This window comes from Hippichthys cyanospilos, chromosome 1 (genome assembly GCF_059441005.1).
Source record: "Hippichthys cyanospilos isolate Australia breed blue-spotted pipefish chromosome 1, RoL_Hcya_1.0, whole genome shotgun sequence".
Classification (NCBI taxonomy): Eukaryota; Metazoa; Chordata; class Actinopteri; order Syngnathiformes; family Syngnathidae; genus Hippichthys; species Hippichthys cyanospilos.
The window spans coordinates 3154147-3172828 of NC_142369.1; the positions used below are offsets into that span (position 1 = coordinate 3154147).

An 18682-nucleotide genomic window follows, 5' to 3' on the forward strand; every position below is an offset into this window, starting at 1 on the left:
AAATAGCCTGTATACGTGTTTTGTTTTGAAAAAATGTTTATTTTAGTTAACGACAATATAGCTATTTAATTTCAAAGTAAGAACAAAATAATTGGAATAATAAAAGCTAAAAGTCATCGAATTCATTAGGGTGAAAAAAGCTTTCAAAGGTGGCGTTACCAAGCGAACGTTCTAGATGTAGTCATCGGGGTCGGCCTGGCCACACATGTAGAGGCAAACCAGGACCAGGAAGCCGACGCCCACAAAGAGCCCAACCACGATGTAGAACAGCGTCGTGGTCCAGAAGGCAAACAGGTAGAGGCTTTTGTCGCAGTACGGTTCAGAATCTGTCAGGTTCTTGTGGTAGTTGGGCTTGTATATCGAGTAGATCCACACGTTACCTACATGAAAAAGAAAAGACGCTCATTTTGGATTTTATTGCTAATCAGTCAACAAAGATGTTCACATTTTAACCAGTGGGGGGGTAAAGCATAATGGTTTTTAAATGATTGGTATAAACCTGCCTAGAAAAGAGAAAAAAAAAGGTAAACAGGCTAATGCTAATCGTGATTGCTAACAGGTTAGCATTGTAATTAGGTTTTCATTTTAACCAGTGGGGGCAGTCTACTTGTCAAGAAAAAGGATGTAATCACCAACAGGCTAATGCTAATGATTGCTAACAGGTTAGCATGTAAACAAACAGGCTAATGCTAATCGCGATTGCTAACAGGTTAGCGCAAACGGGCTAATGCTAATCGTGACTGCTAACAGGTGAGCACAGATACATTTTGTCTAGAAAAAAAACATTCAATCTTTAAAACGAGTTTTTCGGGCGCTCACCAGCGATGAACCAGGCCACGAGGAACGCCGCCAACAGCCCGTTGCAGCTCAGGGTGACACGGCAAATCAGGTTGGGGGGGTCGTCTTTGGGTTGCCGGGCGCAAGGCAGACAAATCGAGACCACCAGCAGGATGAAGAAGACGCCCATCACGATCAGGTAGATGGGAATGTAGCGCTGGCGGGGGCAGTCGTCCAGGTGCTCCGCGCCTGACGTCAACTTTCGTTTACTTGGAAATCCATTGAAGTCTCGAATGTTACTCGTGTATGACTCACCCATTGCGATCTGAGCGATTGGGATGATGCACAAGAGCACTTTGATGGACACTGGGGACAAAGAATAGTTCCAAGATGGTGAGTGCGCCATCTCCTGGCTAGACTGATGTGGAAATATCGGACTCAAAAAAGGTAAGACACTAGGGAGCTGAAATTTCAGCCATATGGTGACACCGCTTGGTTATTAAAATACTGCCAGAACGATGTTGAATGACACCCAAAAACACTCGGGAGCTGAAATTTCACACGGACGGTGAGGAGTGTGCCATCCCTTGGCTAACATACTGTGAGAATGATGTGGAAGAGACTAAAAAAAAACCTTAAAACATTAGGAAGATGAAATTTCACCCAAATGTTGAGAACATAAAGTTGAACATGGCACAACCACTTAGTTACACTACCAGGCAGGTGCCATCCCTTAGCTAAAATACTGCCAGAATGATGTGGGTGGAAGAGACAAAAAAGGGGAAAAAGAAACAATCACGCTAGGGTGCTGAAATTTCACCCAGATCTTGACAACATATCAAAGTTAAACATGGCACGAACTTTTAGTTACCACACTCGCAGGAGTGTGCCATCCCTCCCCTAAAATACAATAAGAATGGTGTTAAAAAGTTAGACACTAGGAAGCTGAAATTTCAGCCAAATGGTGAGAACATGTCCAAGTTAAACTTGGCACCACCACTTGCTTATCACACTCCCAAGAGTGTTCTATCCCTTGGCTAAAAAAACCCTGCAAGAACGATATGGAAGAATTTGTCCCCAAAATGTTCAAAATAGACACTAGGGAGCTGAAATTTCACCCAGAAGGTGACAACGTGAAAGCTGAACATGGCACAACCATTAGTTTTCACACTAGCAGGAGTGCCTTCGATAAAATACCATCAGAATGATGTGTAAACGGAAAATGGTTCAAATACTGCACAAGGGTTAAGGGAGCTCACCTAGAACGGGTGTTGACGGTTGGGGAATATTGCGGAGGATGCGCATGGGGACGCTGTCAGACATGATGACCTGCAAACCTACTCGAAGAAAAATCGGACATTTTAACAGTTAAACCCCTACCAGTCCATTCTCTTCATTCGCAGAGCATGCCTTCAATGTGAAAGCCGGAAAAGACGCTGAATTGAAATATGAAAAGAAATTTTGCTCTACTTACCAAATCAATGCTACCTGAGGCGATGACGCAATTGCCCACCTGTGCACGGTGATGCAACGCAGACTGCGCATCAAACAAACGACAATTGTGTTCATTATAGATAGATAGATAGATAGATAGATAGATAGATAGATAGATAGATAGATAGATAGATAGATAGATAGATAGATAGATAGATAGATAGATAGATAGATAGATAGATAGATAGATAGATGCTATTAAGCTAACAAAACATAGATAGATTCTAAATATCTAGCTAGCTAAATACAATGCCTAGCTAGCTACTGTAAGTACGATTATTTACAGACAGACACAAATAGAGATAGATAGATAGATAGATAGATAGATAGATAGATAGATAGATAGATAGATAGATAGATAGATAGATAGATAGATTGATATTTAAATAACTAGCATAGACAGATAGTTATAGATCCGTTGCTAGCAAACTATGTGAACGATAGATAGATAGATAGGTTGCCAAATTAGCAATTTTGATTTGCCAACATTCAAATTCGTCCATTTTTGAGCTCCCTCCATGTAGTACATGCCATTTAAAAGAGGAGTACGTGTGCAATTTGAATTTATGAATATCTCGGTTTGCATTTGCCGATTGATTTCGTGAAAATTTCAATTTTGATTTGCCAACATTCAAATTCGTCCATTTTTTAGCTCCCTCCATGTAGTACACACCATTTAAAAGAGGAGTACGTGTGCAATTTGAATTTATGAATATCTCGGTTTGCATTTGCCGATTGATTTCGTGGAAATTTCATTACATTTATAATTAGGTGTTGCATTCATATTTTTTTCAATAATAAATGGTTCCGTTGGTTCTGGTTGAAATAAAGACTGACTTTTTTATTTTTTATTACAGGGACCTTAATAAAATAGTCCCGTTTCGGACTATAAATACATAAATAAATAGTAACTTTGCGTGTAACTCCGAACAACCACGAGACAAGTCAAACACCTGCGGTGATATTTGAATCTATGGAGAAGATAAAAGATGAAAGCAGTCGGATGACATTCCCAGCCGAGCCAGTTTGACCAAAATTGCAGGTACGCTCCCGCATTCTGTGGCAACATATTCGCTGACAACTTCGTTTACGACGCAACAAATAGCCGTGACAGCAAAAACACTTTTTTTTTTTTTTTGGGTGGATATAATATTTTTTTTTTCACCAGCCCATTACAGCGAATTCAAGTCAACAACGTAAAACCTACAAGCACAAAACCGGTTTTAATCCTGTCTCTAAACAAGGCTGAAAATATCTTTTGTTTTCGTTTGTTTTTTTCCGCAACAGCGCATCAGGCAAATTTGCAGTGGAAATAATAAGCAACGTAAAATATGATCGCCATCCAAAACAGGTTTTAACTCTGCCATTGCACAAGAGTGACAAGAAGCAAACCTCGCCCATGACCCGAAACTTTCAGCGGTAAACTTCCGGTTTGTCCCCCAAACGTACAACAATCGCCATTTTTACGTCCCACCTGTGCAGGTGGATGAAGCGGGTCTTTTCCTCTCACCTGACGACGGGACCTCGCGCAGGGTTCGCGTGGGACGACTTGCGCAATCACCACTCTTCAGTTTGCCTTTGCGCGTCGGTGACTGGGCGTCACTTGATGACGTCAGCGAGGGCGGGTCGTTTGTTGTCAGGTGACCTAATAATGAAGGTAGGGCTCCTCATAATTATTAACAAACAAGATTGAGGAAATATTTCAAATAATGATACAAATTCTATCCAGTTTAAAGTTATTTCAGTAAAGATTTGAATTTATCCACTGCCAGCCCAGTAAAAATGGATCTTTGACGTCTATTAATCAATTAATTATTCTTCTGTATGTATATATATATATATATATATATATATATATATATATATATATATATATATATAGCGCCTTTATGTGCCTCCACACATCTCATACAAAAATGTTACAAAATAAATTGTTGTGCATAAGGGTCAAGATAACACAATTTGGCAATAAGTAGCTTTATGTTCCAATTCATTTGCTCTCTATTTGAACACTTACTGGCAGGAGGGGGCTAAAGTACTCCAATAACCCACCAATTCAATCAAATGATGGACAGAAACACACAAAACATGCTTTGATGGAGTATCAGTATTTATACGGAAGACATTTTTTGTATAATTGCAAATTGACACATGAAAAGAAAACATTTTAAAAATAACAAACGTACAGCAATTTCAAGCATTTGGCATTGGAATATTGAGCAGAACACGCTTCCCGTTACCAGCGGCTACAAGTCAGTCAGGCAGACGCTGGACGAGGTCTCGAGGCAGACGCGGGCTCCCGAAGCGGGACGCCCGCCTCGTAGCTCCATGGCGTGCTCTCGATTGTGGTCGGTCGCCGTGGTACGGAGTCGGGCGTGGCCCAAGATGGAGTCCCACAGCAGGCCTCTGCTCCATAGCTGGACACAACACACTGGGACTCAAACAAACGCAAGCATCCTATGCCCGATGCGCGAGATGTCAAACCTCCACGGAGATGTGCGCCTCCGGGTATCGCCTGTAAAAGATGGCTCTCAGGCGGAAATCCGGATCGGCTTCGGCTTTGAACACCTGGGACCTAACGGCGGCGCTCTCGCACCGGATGACGGCGTAAACATCTGGAGCTGGAGGACATAACATCCCATTTCAGAGACTGCTTGTGTTCCAATTTATTTGCTCTTAATTTGAAAACACGGCTATTTCATGGCAGAAAGAAGCATTCAATTAGATTTTTTTAATACCTGCAGAAACTCTGTTGTAATCTCACAAACCCCCATTTCAGAACTGCTGGTCTAGGACAAAATCCTGTCGCGAATGATAATTCCCACCCTTATTAAACTTAAAGTAAAAATATTCAACGTTTTGCAGGGTAATTTAATTTAGCAGTGAGTTCATTCCTGTTCCAATTCATTTGCTCTTAAATTGAAAAGCAAAATATGCTGTCATCCAAAATACGAATGGGCATTAAATTTGTCTTAGTCACATTGAAAATCAGTAAAAGACAAAACAGTACTGCGTCATCTATGTCTGATTTATGAACTTCAGAACTACATTTGCTGTTGTATCTCTACACGTATTTAGCTTCTAGAGACTTGTTTTTGTTTCCATTTAACTGGCGCTTCCTGTGAGGTGAGTTAAGTCTCTGTGTCGAGGGAATAAAATGGACGAATGATGGCTCATATCTTAGGACATTTTTAAGTCCGGTGGCTCGTATCTCCAGGCTTCAGTGAATTGGTTGTTTTAGGAGAAGCGAGCAGAGCTACCCGTCTGTTTGGGGGGGCATAGTCCCGTCGCCCTCCGAAGGTGGACAGTGGTCACCATGGTGGGCTGAGGTAGAAAGCACTGGAACACGGAGGGAGCCGGCAAATCGTCCTTCAGTTCCCTGGAGGAGAGAGGAAGAATTTACTGAAAGGCGGAGGAGGTAGGAGGGGTCACATGACTGGATTTAGGTTCAATCAACTAGATTTTTGTTTTATTTGGTTTGCTCGTGTTAGAATATTTGTAGATAGGTTATCCCATATTTGTTTTTGCAAGATGTATATTGGTAAACATGGATATTTTCTGTTGGAGTTGTGTGTGAAGAACGTGTGAGGTGACGCCACGTCTCCATGGACAGAACAGAATGGGGTTTTGTTCCTGGGAAAGAAGATCACATTATGGACTTGCACCTACACCCCCCACGATCGATCGCAAACTAATTGTTTGCATTGTTGCCATATGTGCCCCCCAACTCTTAAGGGCAACGTCTCCGTTCGCCCTCCTCGTGAATAAAAACTAGTTGTCTTCCTTCTGGTTTGTTGTTTATTAATTGCTCTAAGTTGCTTGAACCCGATAGCTAGCTTAATGCTAACACATCCTGGAAAACGCCATTAGCTTCAAACTTGAACACATGCAAAACATGAGTGAAACCTCTCACCTGAGTTGGATGCGTGAATGCGAGAAGAGGCGCAGGAGGAAGCGACCGCTGGCTCCCGGCAGGTAGGTGGTGGGCAGCACCACGTAGCGGCCCGGCGCTAGAGCGGCCTTCAGCGTGATGCTGCGGGAATCCATATAGACGGAGCTGGCCGCCTGCACCGTCACGCGCTGCACCCGGCTGCAGCGGTTCTCCTCCACCTTTTCCAAGTGACACAAAAAAAAAGAAGGCAAAACAGAGAGATGTGCCATCCTAGAGTGATTTATGTTCCAATTAATTTGCTCTTAGTTTGAAAAGGAATGAACTGTTCCTGTCATGGCTTCATGAACAACTTTAAGGGGGCACTATCATGAAGGGTCCACTGTTTTTGGAGCTTTGCACAAGACGTTTCACTTCTGTTGGCAAGCTAACCTTGAGTATCTCAAAACCGATGGGCAGGTTGTCTCCGCCGCCATCCTTCCTCCGGATCCTCTGGTCCTCCTGCTGCAGACACACGAGCATCTCCTCCTCGCGGTCTTGCACTTCGAACATGAACTGGACGAGGAAGGCCAAGTTCCATTTCCAGCTTGTTCATGAATGAAACATTCAGAGCCGCTTTACTTGTGGATTGTGCAGGAAGGTGTCCTTGTGGTTGAAACATCCTCCGCATCGGCTCCTCTTGTCCATCTGGACCTGGCAACCGGCATTCCCGTCGTCCTCGCACCTTGGCTCCTTGACCGGATCTTCGCGGCCCTTCTTCCTACTCAGCACGCAGACGGCCGACGGAGGCCGGCTGGGACGAGCGGGCGCCGGAGCCCACTCCCCGTAGCAGCGCGCCTCTCTCCAGTGGGAGTTGGGCCACAGGAGGGACCTCTCTACCAGGCGGCACACCACCACATCCGTGAAGTAGGCGCAGAAGTCCTCAAAGTCCATCCTGGACCAACGACAGGATCCACGTCCACACCAAACAAGATGTAAGTGCAGAATTTTGGTCTCACGACTCATGAGTATCACAATTAGAATGGTGCGAAGTTGTTCATTTTTGGCCCTCCTTTCAATGCGGCAGCACCACAAGGAGGCGCCACAGAGCCACCGCACTGGCTTGGATAGATTAGAAAACTTTTTCTCCAGTAGTTTTCTTTTTTTAATGTAAATATTCTAGCTCCTGAAGAGCCATATAGTGGTTACCGTAATTCCCCACATATCAGACACACTTTTTCCGCAAAATTGAAGGCCAAAAGTATGGGTGCGTCCTATAAACGTTAACCTAAAAATTTAGTTTTTTGTATTCGATACCATTCAAGGAAGATTGGTCCGTCAGCCACATAAGTAGAGTTTTTTTTTTTTTTTTTAATTTCCGCTGCAATCAAAAATGACCATAACGGTACGAGCCAGGGGGCAAATGTTAGCAGCAGGTGCAGCCAACAGCAGCTCGTGTTAGCTGAGGTTTTAACAGAATTATTTTCAGTAAAAGAAGCGAGCAGACCGAACCGCCGTCCGAGTCCATCCTTCTTCACACACAGGAATATTACTAAAACGGAGTGAATCGTGTAAAAATTATGATGTCTCCAGCTGATTTAATTAAGAGTGGCAGGGTATGCAGCCGAGTGCTCCGGTTAGAGAAGGCAATATTTTGTTTTCTTGCGCCACCCCAAACGTTTAAAGCAGCCCCCTCTGGCCACCCCTATGAAAAAATTCTGAGCTGCCACTGCCAATGAGGACCCTGAAGTCAGTAATCATTTGTACAACGTGTACCGCAGGGGAAGACAAACAAACAATAACTACCAGAACTCGCCCACATCCCGAACTACGAGTCCCATCTTCTCCCTCTCTGCGCGGCTCATCTGCTGCCACTCCTGTGACCTGCACAGCGAAAAAGTCACAATCACACGAGTTGCAGAGGATGTGAAAAATATATTTCTTGTTAACGTCAGAAAAGGCATGAGGAAAATATTCCGGTGGGCCCCTCACCGCTGACTCCAGGCACCCGTCCAATCGGTGGTGCCCCACGGGTTCCTCATGCGCACCAAGAAGAGTCGAGACGTTCCGCTTCCCTGCCACACTTTCCTCACCGCGGTCACTCCGTAGGCATGTCCCCGCACAAGTCCACACTCCATCACTGACTCCACCGTCTCGCCTTCAGAAGGCTTGCAACAACACAAAAATAGACCTCTTATATGATATAAAAGTGGACAGTCAACATGGAATAGTATCAAATAACGTGGAACGTATAGGTTAAAATGTATTATTGTACATAAAAAAGTGGAATGATGTTGGATGATATTGTAAAATATGGAATGACATGGAATTATATTGAATGACATGGGATGGTTTTAAATGAAGTGGAACGGTACAGGTGAAAATGTTTTGCAAATTATTGAAAGATATTCAATGATTTGGAATGATATTCAATGACAAGGAATAATTTTGAATAACATGGGATGTATTAAATGGTGTGGAAAGATATTGGTGAAAATGTGTTGGATGATATCAAAAGATATCCAATGATATGGAATAATATTCAATAATATAAATGATCTTGAATATTATAGAATGCTTTGAAATGATGTGGAATGGTTTACCTATCCAGAAAGTTATTGGTGAAAATGTGTTGGATGATATCGAAAGACATCCAAAGATATGGAATAATATTCAATAATATAAATGATGTTGAATATGATGGAATGCTTTGAAATGATGTGGAATGGTTTACCTACCAAATGCGTTACAAAGTGAAAAGCGTGGCATGATATTCAAATACTTAGAATGATGTGGAATAAATATACAGAATTATATTCAATAATACAAAATGGTATGAAATTAGGTTTTACGTGGTGGTTTAGACTTTTGAAGGATTTGAATGTGTCAACTTGAATGATACAGTAGGATTCAATGAAAAATTTAAGAGTGAAAAATTGTGGGAAAATTGGAAATGTTTCAAATGAGAAAAATATCATTTGGTACACACTTCTTTTATCCGTATGCTAAGATACTTTTATCTATTCTTCTATCTTTAGCTGTGTTCCTGGTAGCAATCACAGAGTGTTTGTCAGTTACCCGAATAGAACAGGTGATGAGGGCTTTGTGTTCGTGGGCTTTGGCCAAGGTCTGGAAGAGAGCCTTCCTCTGCTCGCCGCGCAGGCCGAGGGTCTCGCGGTTCAGGCCGAGGGGCTCCGAAACCCCCCCGGTGAAGTCGATGAGAGCCTCGGCGGTGTTTCCTCCCTCCAAGGCCTCGTAGCAGCCGTTTAGCCTGCGGGGGGGACGGCCGGCCGCATTCACATCACCCCACATCGGCCCGCCGTGGAGAGAGGAGGCGGGGCGACCAACTTGGCGTAGGCCTTCTCCAGCAGGGCGCTCCAGAATTCTCTGGGCGTGGCCGAACGACAGAAGAGCAGAACTCCTTCGCCGCTCACGGGCAGACGGTCGTCCACAACCACGTCCATCCAGCGGCCGAAGCGCCAGAAGCGAAAATGGAAGATCCCCGCGTACAAATTTGGGCGCTTGGGGTTCCATTCCTGGTCCACGTGGTCGGGGATGACCTTGGCGGGGGGAGTGCAAGCGATCATTTTGGAGGAGTGGCCTATAACCTAGCAGAAGCGCTGACCTCTACATGACCTACAACAGTATGTACGTTATCTCTATCTACAAATGGACAGCAAGATACATAAATTAGCAAACCAACTTATGACTATTAGCTAGCTAGTATGTGGTTGTGAAAGCTGGATAAGAAAGAGCTGGCTAGCTAGTTAGCTAAATAACTGGCTAGCAAGTTACGTAACTCGCTGGACAAATAAATAGACAGACAGACAGATAATTAGCACGCTACTTACCTATATAACGAGCTGTTACAATGCAGTTGTGGAAGCAAGACAGATAGAGAGAGCTGGCTAGCTAGATAGCTACATTACCTAGCTAGCTAGCAACACAACTAACTAGACATAACTAACTAGCAAGCTACATTACTAGTTACAACAGACTGATTGATAGTGAGCAAACTAACTACCTAAATAACTGATAACTAGCTACCGACATACTTAATTAGCTAGCTAGTATATAATTGTAGAGGCTAGATATTAGAGATTTGGCTTGCTTGATAGCTACATTACATTGATATCTAGCCACATAACTAACAAGCAAACTACATAACTGGAGAGATACACAGAAAAAAAAAAAGAGTTTGATGGATTGATAAAACTAGCTATCTACAAAACTAGCAAGCTAACATGTAGCTGTGGAAGCTAGGAGAGCTGGCTAACTAGATAAAGACCAAGCCGGATAGCTACATTACCTAGCTACACAATCTGGTCATTGGATAATTAGCAAACAAGCTACCTACAAAATTAGCTAACTAGCTAGCACGTAGTTATGGAAGCAAGGAGCGCTGCCTAGCTATATAGCTACATAACAAACTAGCTAGCAACATACAAGATGGATGGATGGATGGATGGATGGATGGATGGATGGATGGATGGATGGATGGATGGATGGATGGATGGATGGATAACCTTTTTCAGATAAAGTACCTTTTTCCACAAGGTGGGCTCCGACGCCAGGCAGGAAATGGCGGCCACCATCCAGCAGTTACCCAGACTGCCCTGATGCAGGTCACGCGTGCTGATGCCGTCAACGAACAGACGCGGGTCCTTGCAAATCTCCTGAGGCGGAAGGACGCGGCCTTCAGTGAACCTCGCAAAGCGACCTTGCACCCCAAAAGAAGCCATCCTCATCCTCACCCTCGGCCTCTTCCAGGTCACTCCAGGTGGTGGCGCCCTCTTGTAGAAGAGCGCCTGGGCGCAGGCCGGGAACTCGGGGTCCTTGAAGAGGGCGCCGCGGCGGAGGCAAGCCCGCCGGAGCTTGTGGAAGTTTTGACCTTGGAAGTCACTCACTCGCTCTGTCATACTCATGGAGATTGAGGAAAACCTAATCGGCCTTCCTATAAAGCAAACAAAGGCAAATATTAGTTCCGCTACTTCTTCTTCTCCGATTACTGTAATGCAGTAAGATGCTTTAATCTTCTGCATTTTCATGGAGCCGGCCGGGGTTCTCAACCTTTTTTCAATGATGTACCCCCCTGCTAACTATCTGTTACAATGTACTACTACATGCAAGCATTAAGCTGGAGGACTTTTGGTGATACAAGATAAAGTTTGCTTGAAAATTATTCTTATAAATCATGTAACATCGTCTGTTTTATTTCTGGCTACATCGCCTAAGGGTTAGCGTTAGGCAACAAGGCATGACAAAATAAAGGCAGAGGAAGTTTTTCAAAGTAGTCGCAGTAACACAATTTAACAATTAGTTGCTTCATGTTCCAATTAATCTGCTCTTGATTTGAAAAGAGAAATGAACTGTATCTGTCACAGCCTTAAAAAGGGATTCAATTATTTATCATAGAGGATAAGAACCTCATTTAGGTCTATGATTATATTTTTTTTGTACTGTACATGTGTCTGCATTTTGACCGCCCTCCCACTCACCGCAGTGACTATAAATAAGATCATTATCGATAAAAATCGTATAGGTATACCCAAAATTGTATCACTTTTAACATTAACAAAACAAAAAAAAAGCAAAATAAATCAAATTTCAACAAATATTTACTTTTAACAGGGTTTCTACAGGTTACATGTTAGTCTGAAGCCGAAAAAACCTTAAGCGCATCAAAGTGCAGAAAAACGAAAGGTGAATCTTTATCTACACAAGAAACTTTTTTGACCAGTTGAACCACTTGATGTTGAAAATATGATAATTCAATAAATAATAATAAACGTGGTCAATTGATGTGGGAGATTAACACAGGAGCACCAATATATGAAATATTTTAACCTTAGCAAAACACAGAAAATATTTTGCTATTTTTCTTTAAATAACATTTATGAATAATGTGATTTAAATACCTATTGTTGAGCCCAATTTAACTCTTTCGGTGCCAAGAAAAGGCAACCCGCTGTTGCAACACTCCCATCTAATGGTCACACTTATTTACTACAGTGCTCAAAAAGCTTAAAATTAAGAGCACTGGCCATGAGTGTCATATATTAAAAAAAAAAACAGTCACTGGCAGACAACAAATATTTTCCATGATAATTCTTGTCGCCGGCAAGGAAAAAGTTAAAAAGTTAATAACGCCACAAACTTCGACAATGAGAGTACCACTGCACCACCTGCTGCCTTGTATGCGCAATTACACTTCACACGGCAAAAGCTAAGCCGTTGTATTTGAAATATTTCTTTTCGTTTTGTGTTTGAATTGAAACCTCAAGCGGGAGTGGCATCCAAAAACTTGAAAACAACGCACTCATATCTGAAGGCTAAACTGATTGAAATAAGCAAATTTCTTTACCTTCAGGGGAAAACATAAACGCTTCCTCGGATGGCCTAATTCGTCCTCCGCTTCTCTTGCGGTTGTGCAGTCTGTCTCCTTTTTCCTGCCATGTTTCCAAGCCGGATCTGCACCTGCGTCACATGGAAATGTGCGTTTAGCACCTGAACGGTAAAGGCGTTACTGCCGGGATGAAGGTGTGAGAGACAACGTGACCGTCTTTATGTGGATGGCGAGCGGGCGCGGGCTGTTGGTGACTGCGGTGTAACTCTATCCATCTGCACCAACAAACACACACGCAAACACACACACACACACAATGGAGTCAACACACGAGGTGACGACGCACGTTGACGGCGAGAAGCAACGAGCTACAATTACATAAGAAACGCTTGAGTTTCGCACACTGGAGATGAACTGGAAGCTGGCTCACCTGCGTGCGGCGTAATGACTTTTCCAGCAGACGCGGCGTGCGTGAGCGTGTATCACTTACTGCTGCTTCTGCTCTTCTAATTTAGGTCAGATTCGATCCTGTTTTCCCACTCACATGGAGCCATCGCACAAGGGCCGCCGTGAACATTACACAGAAAATCTTCTTCTGTTTGATCTGTTTGCTGGTTCTTGCGCTGAGGGTCTCCCCGGCCACTCCCTGGGTATCAGTTTCCATTCTGCGTGTATGTGTGTGCCCTTGGTTTCTGCTGCAAGGTGGGGATCGAATTCAAGTTTTTGCCGTCTTTGTGGGGATCTCTTGGACTATTTTGTTGGTCCCCACAAGTTCAGACCACTTTTTGAGCATTGAGATTTGCATTTGGAGTCTAGGTTTGTTTTGGTCTTTGGTTGGGGTTAGTGTAAGGGTTAGGTGACTTGTTGTGATGACTTGGGAAATGCATTATGTCAATGGGATGTCCCCACTATGATGGAAAAAAACGTGTGCATGTGCCCTTGTTTTTTTTAATTTATTTATTTATTCACTTATTGCTAAAGTGGTTGGGAGTAAATTCTGTATTTTGCTGTCTTTGTGGGTACCTCTTACACCTGTGGGGCCCATTTTGGTGGAACCCCACAGGTTCAGACCTCTTTTTGAGGTTCAAGACTTGCTTTTAGAGTATAGCTTTGTCATTTTTGATCGAGGCCTAGGGTAAGGGTTCGGCAATCTTTTGTGAAGGTTAAGATCAGGATAAGGGGCTTGCAAAGTTATTATGCCAAAGGGATGTCCCCAGTAAGATAGAGAAAAAAACGTGTGTGTGTGTGTGTTGCCCACTGACACATGAGAAAGAGAAGGCATACCACGCTTTACTGCTTCCCTGCCAAATATAAAGCCCATCAGCGATGAGTAAAACTATAAGTCATAAACATGCACCGAAAGTCAATAGTGTTCCCAAAAACTAACCGAAATAGAGATTGAACACTTTTTTGGTTCCTTTTTTTTTTCCCACCCATACGTACATTTTCTTAAGGGCTTATCCTTACGTGCTTGGGGAAGTGGCGTAGGAAACCGGAGTACCTGCGGAAAATCCACGCAGGCATGGGGAAAACATACAAACTCTGCACAGAGAGGCCGAATCGGAATCAAACCTAAAGTACCGAAGTATTTCACTTGAACGATTGCAAAATGTCTTTGAATAATGAAAACATATTTTATTGAAATGGTCAACTGCAACAAAGGTGAGGGAAAAATAACTATTTTAGCAAAAAGGGTCACATTATATTTTCATTTTGAATGAAGTATGCGGGGAACACGTTTTTGATGACTGATATTGCATTGCATTTTGTTAAAGTGGGAAAACATGGAGATGGGAAGTGTGCCTTATGTGCAGGAACATGCGGGAGAGGAGCAAAATAAAGAGAATTATACAAGAAGATTCGGGAGGAATCAAGCAAAAAATGAGATTAAATTATTCCTTAAAATAACAACAATCGTAAATAATAAACATAAACTAATTTGTTTTTCATATTTTCATTTTTGTCGAATGAAAATACCGTGACATCTCGAGTTCAATCATTTATCGTTGATGATCAGTAGGTGGCGGTCAAGCGCTATTACAGCATGCAACCCATCGTTAAATGAAACAAGAAGAAGAAAGGTGCTCGACGTTGTACGCATGCGCAATTTTCTCTCGAGTGCCGATGTGGCTCTGGGAGAAGTAGTCCAACCATTCGATGCTTTTGCTATCATTTACCAACTACGATGAAACTTCCCACTGTAGCAGCGTTTTATTTGCTTTATTTGGGCCATTTTGTTCGAGCAGACGACGACACGAGACTGCCGAATAAATGTGAAGGTGAGAAAGTTGCAGTGTTTATTTCGCCACCGCTAAGCGGCGGTATTGTAGTCTCAAATCATCATCGTATCGATAACGTTTCGATGAGTCGTCGCTAAAGTTGAAGTTGTTCTAAAAAGCGAGCTTGTTTGCGTGCTCCAGTGTGCAAATTTCTCACCGTGGAGCTCCAGGAAGCCCTGCGGAGAAGCAGTCGTTCCAAGGAATTGCTGGAGGTAGGAGAAGTACTGGACACTGGCAAGAGAAGAAAAGCCATCAAGTATAACACCTCGTACGTCCCGTTTTGCACGTTCCAAAATGTCTACAGCGTGATGATGTCTTATAAGTAGGGATGGCAAAAATGAATAAAATGGAACGATGGAATAATTTGCAAGGATTGATTCAGAAAGTGAATCATCCTTGGAAACATCTCCCACAGCGACATGTAGTGGCTAAATGGTAAAACTACATATTCAATGCCCCAGTAAGGAAAGTACATATTATAGAATTATTTTGTCCTCTATTGTCGTGTGGTTTGGACTTTGTTTTTTTGCCTTTAAAAGTTTCAGGCGTGCAGGATAATGAATGAACACCCAATGAGGTTTTACTTTAAGTGGTCTATATATTTAGGTTGGATTTTTTTTTTGCTTTATTTTTTATTTTGAAAATATAGAAAAGAGGCGAAAAAGGAAAAACACGGGACACCTAAAAAAAAAATACATTTTTCCGGCTGTCAATTTTGTCTTACATTTAATCAGTAACAATTGGGGGAATAATGCAATGCCAAATGGAACGGTCACGTGACACCGCCTTTCTGATACAGACTTCAGAACAGTGTTACGAACCATACCCACATACCAAAACAGTGTTTCGATTTTGCCATCACTACAAATCAGAATCATTTGAAAAAGCCTTTGCTGTGCTCATCACAGAAAAAGATGTAGCATAATTAGCAAATATTGAGTTCTTATTATAGGTGGAAACATGTTCACACATACTCAATGAGAAGTAGCTTTCATGGCTTTTTCCAGGGAGACCCGTCTGATGGAGGCCATGGACAACATCTGCGAGCGCATCCTGCAGTACAGCGTTCACGCCGAGCGGCCGGGCAGCCTGCGCTACTCAAAGGTCGCGCGGCCATCACCTCCTCGAAAGTCCGCCTGCGCTTCCTGCTGATCTCCCGGCGGCGCCTCTCTCGTGTGCTGCAGGGTGCCAGCCAGACCATGAGTACGCTGAAGAACCTGGTCCACAAAGGGGTCAAAGTGGATTTGGGCCTGCCGTACGAGCTGTGGGACGAGCCCTCTGTGGAGGTGACGGATATGAAGAAACAGGTAGGACAAAAAACAGTGGACTTTTGAAAACTCAAATCTCATATACTAGCAGCTTTGTGACTTCTGTCACCTGTTTTTTGTCAGTGCGAGATCATGTTGGAGCAGTACGAGGAAGTAGTTGAGGTTTGGTACTTCCACCATCAAGACCAGAAGCTGGAGGACTACCTGTGTGAGAGACACGTCCTCGGAGCGTCCGAGACAGGTCAGATACGCCGTGGACTAAACTTTGCTTCTTGTCTTCTGTCTGCGCTCATGTGTGTGTTTTCTCTGGTGCAGAATGTCTCAAGGAGGTGTGGACGGGAGATCCGGGGACAAGCGGAGGCGTAGAGGAGGACAGCACAAACGCAAGGCTTTCTGGCGAACTTTGACCCGCATTACAATTGAATGATGTGGAAACGACACGTCACTGTGTATTTTTGTGCAGGCTCCGCCCCCGATTGAAGGATGGCTTGCTCCCGCAACTACCTTTTCTTGGCAAGTGTACAGGTCTATGGAGGACATATGCAAATGCAATTTGTACAGTTTTTACATTTTAAATTGAATACTTTAAATAAATAACAAAAACTACTGGGCATTTTATTTTGGTAAGAAATTATATCATTCATTTGGGTTTATGTACGGTTGTTTTTTTTTGTTTTCATTCGCTGAGCGGAACACTTAGCATAATCGGCCGCTGGAGGGCGCCACAAGCAAGCATACGGACTCAAAGGCGATTACTTTGGTTGGATTTAATCACTTTCGTCGCCTCGATGTTATTCAAAAGGCCACACAGGCATATCCAATTTAAAATATGAAATATACTTCAAGTAGATTTACAACTTTTGTTAAAACACATACATTTAAATAGAAGTCATACCTCCAGTGCGATCTTAATATCCAAGCGCTAAAGAAAGTTGGATCAAAATGAGAACAAATTGTGTCAAATTTTGAACTTCAATCAAATTGTTTGCTACTCTGTGTTTTATTAAATTGATCAAATCGGACAGCAAGATTAAAAACATTTAGAGCGGTTTCTTATGATCCCTACACAACAACAAATTATATCAAAAACCACTTAGGTTAAAAAAAAAAAAAAACTCAACATGGGTCAAAAACAGACCAACCCACTAGTTGAACCAAGTTGATCGAACTTTCAGAATTTGTTTTTCACAAAACATCTCCACAAACTTTGGTCATTTTGTGTATAAAAAAAAATGTTTTGTACAAAACAACACAAAACGGTTGTACAACCAGAAAAGTCGGTCGAAATTTATCCAAGTTTCTAGAGTGAAGATTGGGTGCTTACCTGATTAAAATCAGTAACTATCATGTATCGTGATCAAAATAATTACATGACATATCTAGTTTGATTCCAGATAGTGCCTTAAAGACCTAACTAATCATTTTATTTTGTGGAAAAGGTACACTTCATAATTTCTACTGTATTTTCCTTTATAAAAAATCCAATTTACATGACATTTCGCACAAAACAATAATGCAATCGCACGATAAATAGTTGTTCGACCTAACTAATAAATAACATATACGAAAACTTTATGCATTAATTTTATTTTGTGGAAAAGGCACACTTCATAATTTCTACTGTATTTTTCTTAATAAAAAAAAGACATTTCGCACAAAACAATCATGCAATCGCACGATAAATAGTTGTTTGATGACGCACTAAATGAAACGCATGCTCTTCATATGTTGCGGTTTTGCTGCAGGCTACAACGTCGACTTCCGAACAAATCTCCAACTCGTATCGTGTTTATGGCGTGAAAGCCTTCGCGATCCGAATTGTGCTTGTTTGTCCTGCGTCGATATTGCACTTGTCCCGCATCCAAGCATAGCATTCGTTAAGTGCACACACGCACATGCGTGAAAAAGAAGAAGAAGAAGAACACCTGGGGAAACATTCCTCCAGGGGAGCCATCAATCAGTTTTATAGCTTTCTCGGGGAAAACTTCGCTCCAATCAAGTGTTCCCTCCCGTCCTCCGCTTTTTACGTTTCCATCTGTATCAGCTTTGTTTCACATCTGAAAACCATCTTCTTGTGCACGCTGACAATTAGCTTCCTATCCTAACGAGGGCTAATTGCAGCAAAAAAAAAAATGCGAGGAGAACAAGACAAGGCCCGTAAATACATCATAAAATGACCTCACAAAAAATGTTTTTTTTCGTGATACGTAACATTGAAAAGGAGGACTCGAAATTGTTCTTTACAATACCTGCGATGTGTATAAAGTAGCGAAATCTGCTTGTTCTTTTTCATTTCCGGGGTAGCCAATTTGTCACAGGCTGTCGCCTGAAAAAGACGTCACAACAGGTGACGATCACGCCTCGGTTGTAAATGTCACATTACCAAATTGTTAGTGGAGCTTAAATCTCAACAAGTGTTTTTTTTTTTTTTTTTTTTTATCTCAACAAGTGTTTAAGTCAGGCACAGCAAAGCCCCACCCAAAAATGTCGTTAGCATATTTGGCTAATTAGCTGCTGATAAATACACAGCACTTTCCGACTGCCTCACAGTGACAAAAATGAAAATTTGTTAATTGCATCAAGCTCTGATACTTATACGCACAGCATGACAGAAAGAGGACGCTGTTGAGCCATTATTTTTCTAGTGAAG

General features: G+C 42.5%; 3 protein-coding genes and 1 long non-coding RNA gene across 8 annotated transcripts; 2 read left to right on the forward strand and 2 right to left on the reverse strand.

Annotated features, from left to right (window-relative positions):
* Nucleotides 1-18: 18 nt before the first annotated feature.
* Nucleotides 19-3874, reverse strand: LOC148428611 (transmembrane protein 272). 4 transcript variants are annotated; one of them, XM_088427234.1, is made up of 6 exons: nt 3782-3874; nt 2252-2314; nt 2037-2114; nt 1093-1143; nt 820-1026; nt 19-380 (listed from the first exon to the last, which is right to left on the reverse strand). In XM_088427234.1, the coding sequence occupies exons 3-6, from the start codon at nt 2098-2100 to the stop codon at nt 172-174; spliced, it is 531 nt and encodes a 176-aa protein (XP_088283360.1). In that variant the 5' UTR covers nt 2101-2114; nt 2252-2314; nt 3782-3874; the 3' UTR covers nt 19-171. The 4 variants fall into 4 exon arrangements, with proteins under 4 accessions (XP_088283360.1, XP_088283369.1, XP_088283377.1 ...); XM_088427243.1 differs by having other exon boundaries at nt 3746-3862; XM_088427251.1 differs by having other exon boundaries at nt 2252-2319; nt 3781-3859.
* Nucleotides 2717-5447, forward strand: LOC148428612 (uncharacterized). Its single transcript, XR_015867192.1, has 2 exons — nt 2717-3928; nt 4515-5447. It is a non-coding gene; the product is annotated as an uncharacterized LOC148428612 (long non-coding RNA).
* On the reverse strand, nt 4373-13285 carry LOC148428613 (calpain-5). 2 transcript variants are annotated; one of them, XM_088427197.1, is made up of 13 exons: nt 12916-13285; nt 12504-12760; nt 10684-11093; nt 9488-9699; nt 9218-9410; nt 8132-8307; nt 7946-8023; nt 6782-7094; nt 6593-6715; nt 6185-6381; nt 5532-5650; nt 4756-4892; nt 4373-4688 (listed from the first exon to the last, which is right to left on the reverse strand). In XM_088427197.1, the coding sequence occupies exons 2-13, from the start codon at nt 12517-12519 to the stop codon at nt 4518-4520; spliced, it is 2145 nt and encodes a 714-aa protein (XP_088283323.1). In that variant the 5' UTR covers nt 12520-12760; nt 12916-13285; the 3' UTR covers nt 4373-4517. The 2 variants fall into 2 exon arrangements, with proteins under 2 accessions (XP_088283323.1, XP_088283335.1); XM_088427209.1 differs by having other exon boundaries at nt 4374-4688; nt 10684-10815; nt 10894-11093; nt 12504-13282.
* Nucleotides 13286-14549: 1264 nt separating this feature from the next.
* Nucleotides 14550-16723, forward strand: cnpy4 (canopy FGF signaling regulator 4). The gene is made up of 6 exons (XM_088427221.1): nt 14550-14764; nt 14906-15032; nt 15772-15868; nt 15949-16071; nt 16156-16273; nt 16348-16723. Exons 1-6 carry the CDS (start codon nt 14671-14673, stop codon nt 16437-16439), a joined length of 651 nt encoding a protein of 216 aa, XP_088283347.1. The 5' UTR covers nt 14550-14670; the 3' UTR covers nt 16440-16723.
* Nucleotides 16724-18682: the final 1959 nt, after the last annotated feature.

Coding starts and splice junctions, on each gene's coding strand:
- cnpy4 (XM_088427221.1), top strand. CDS start 14,671: ATGAAACTTCCCACTGTAGCAGCGTTTTATTTGCTTTATTTGGGCCAT. Junction 15,033..15,771: donor GCCATCAAGTATAACACCTC/GTACGTCCCGTT, acceptor GGCTTTTTCCAG/GGAGACCCGTCTGATGGAGG. Junction 16,274..16,347: donor CCTCGGAGCGTCCGAGACAG/GTCAGATACGCC, acceptor TCTCTGGTGCAG/AATGTCTCAAGGAGGTGTGG.
- LOC148428613 (XM_088427197.1), bottom strand. Junction 9,411..9,487: donor CTGGAGAAGGCCTACGCCAA/GTTGGTCGCCCC, acceptor TCCCCCCCGCAG/GCTAAACGGCTGCTACGAGG. Junction 8,308..9,217: donor TCATCACCTGTTCTATTCGG/GTAACTGACAAA, acceptor TGTTGTTGCAAG/CCTTCTGAAGGCGAGACGGT.
- LOC148428611 (XM_088427234.1), bottom strand. CDS start 2,100: ATGTCTGACAGCGTCCCCATGCGCATCCTCCGCAATATTCCCCAACCG. Junction 1,144..2,036: donor ACCGTCAACACCCGTTCTAG/GTGAGCTCCCTT, acceptor CTTTGTCCCCAG/TGTCCATCAAAGTGCTCTTG. Junction 1,027..1,092: donor AATCGCTCAGATCGCAATGG/GTGAGTCATACA, acceptor AGTTGACGTCAG/GCGCGGAGCACCTGGACGAC.